This window comes from Octodon degus, unplaced genomic scaffold (genome assembly GCF_000260255.1).
Source record: "Octodon degus isolate 3935 unplaced genomic scaffold, OctDeg1.0 scaffold00272, whole genome shotgun sequence".
Classification (NCBI taxonomy): domain Eukaryota; kingdom Metazoa; phylum Chordata; class Mammalia; order Rodentia; family Octodontidae; genus Octodon; species Octodon degus.
In genome coordinates this window covers 1,475,394-1,477,283 of record NW_004524848.1, presented here as the reverse complement: position 1 = coordinate 1,477,283, position 1,890 = coordinate 1,475,394, and the positions used below count along the sequence as shown (strand labels likewise).

Below are 1,890 nucleotides of genomic sequence, written 5' to 3'. Positions count from 1 at the left end.
TGGCTGGCATGTGGTGCTGGGGGATTGAACTGTGGTCCCTGTGCTTTGCTAAGCTTGTTCTTTTTTTATTTATGTGTGTGTGTGTGTGTGTGTGTCTGTGTCCAGCTCAGCCCACCAGGGGGCGGGGCAGGCTGGCATGTGGTGCTGGGGGATTGAACCACGGTCCCTGGGCTTTGCTAAGCTTCTTCCAAGTAGGTGCTTTAGACCACTGAGCCATCTCACCAGCCCCTAAGCTTGTTCTAAGTAGGTGCTTTAGACCACTGAGCCATCTCACCAGCCCTTTCAGACTCTTTATATATACACATGATCAACTACATCCAACATGGCGTTAGTACTTAGAAACCAAGAATTCACTTTGTAGCTCATATTGTTTGGGGTCAATAAGGAAAATAGGTCTTATTTTGTTTTTATATATAGCTATAGAGAAATACCTAATTTTTCTTCTATTTGGTTTAACACAGTAAAATCAGAACCACTGGCTTTAACAATTCCTTTGGCATTTAGTATTTGGGTTTCTGCTCCTTATTTCAAGCTCTCCTATGTGGTAGCTGGGCGTATGAGGGAGGAGAAGGTGCACTAGGCATTTGAAGGAGTCTTAGGCTGTGCTCTTCCTGCCCTGGAGCTGACCCCCTCAGGATCAGCCTGTAACCAGTGTGATGCCGTGTGGTTCTTCACCTGGTCACAGTCTGGCTTTCTCTTGCATTTTGGCTTCAAGTTGGCCTGATAGTTCAGAAAATGGTTGCACACAAGCCTCGTATCCCTCCGGCTGCTAGATGGTGCTTACTTAAGCCATGTTGCTTGTCCTTGCACAGCCCCAACACTCCCACTGGTTCTTACCCAGGTACGTTGTAAGTCACCTTAAAGAGCTAGAATGTGTTGCTCCCCAGTGACCTCATCTGGGAACTAGAGAACCCAAAAAGGCCCAATGCTGTGTCTTCCTGCTGCAGCTCATGAGATGGGTTTTTTTTCTGGAATCCTAAAAGCAGCCCTATTCCATCCCAGCCAAAGGCAGAAAAGAAATGCCCCCTCCTTTTTCTCCATCCTTTTCCTGTATTTGTCAGCACAAAATATGCAGAACTGGTATATTGATTATTTCAAGCTGAACACACCCAAGGAACTGAGACATTAGCAAAGGTCATTAGGCTAAGCTTTTCTTACATGCCACAAGTCATAAAGAGGTTTTAAGAAAAACTCGTCTTCCCATACCAAAGTGAAAAAAGAAAACAAAAAACACCAGATGCTGGTAAATGGACCAGTGTTCAGATAAAGAAGCTAAATAATGAAACTCATGGTAACCTTTATCTTCCATGAGCTCCAACACTCCCATATGGCAATGGGTAACATCTCTAGAATTTACTACTCTAGTTCAGAGATCCAAAATTTGTCCTGCTACTTCTTCAAAAATTATGTTTTTTTGTGTAAAAAAATCTAAGAGCATCATGCTTTTGTGATTTCTTCAGATTTCAATCTCTTATAAAGACACCATGTACAAGTAACTTTAATAAAATTTGTGTGCTTTTTTCTTGTTTATGTCTTATATATAATATGTTAAAATAATGAGACATGAATTTTAGAAATACCATTTTCTGTTTGTTTATATGGTCTTTTACATTTCTTGTATTCAAAGAGAAACTGAAGAGACAATTTTCATTCATGTGGATTTACAGATGGCAAGACATACCTTCAAAACATTAATGGAAAAGGAATGGATTTCTATCATGGTAATTGCCAATACTTACTTGAGGAATAGAATAATAGAATTTCTTTTTTAAAAAAACTTAAAGACAACACAAAATATTTAAAAAATTACAAACAACACAGAATTTTACTAAACAAAATAATAAGAGTACAACAATTGTTGCTTTGCATATGTCATCCTCAAATTAGTTT

The 1,890-nt window shown here is 39.4% G+C and overlaps 1 protein-coding gene across 1 annotated transcript in view; it reads left to right on the top strand.

Annotated features, from left to right (window-relative positions):
- The window catches only part of LOC101571996 (probable E3 ubiquitin-protein ligase HERC6), a gene marked incomplete at its 5' end in the record, with an annotated part of 82,130 nt that overhangs the window by 32,532 nt on the left and 47,708 nt on the right, over positions 1-1,890 (top strand). The window contains 1 exon segment of the mRNA XM_023706840.1: positions 1,628-1,721. Coding sequence (XP_023562608.1) covers positions 1,628-1,721 — 94 coding nt within the window.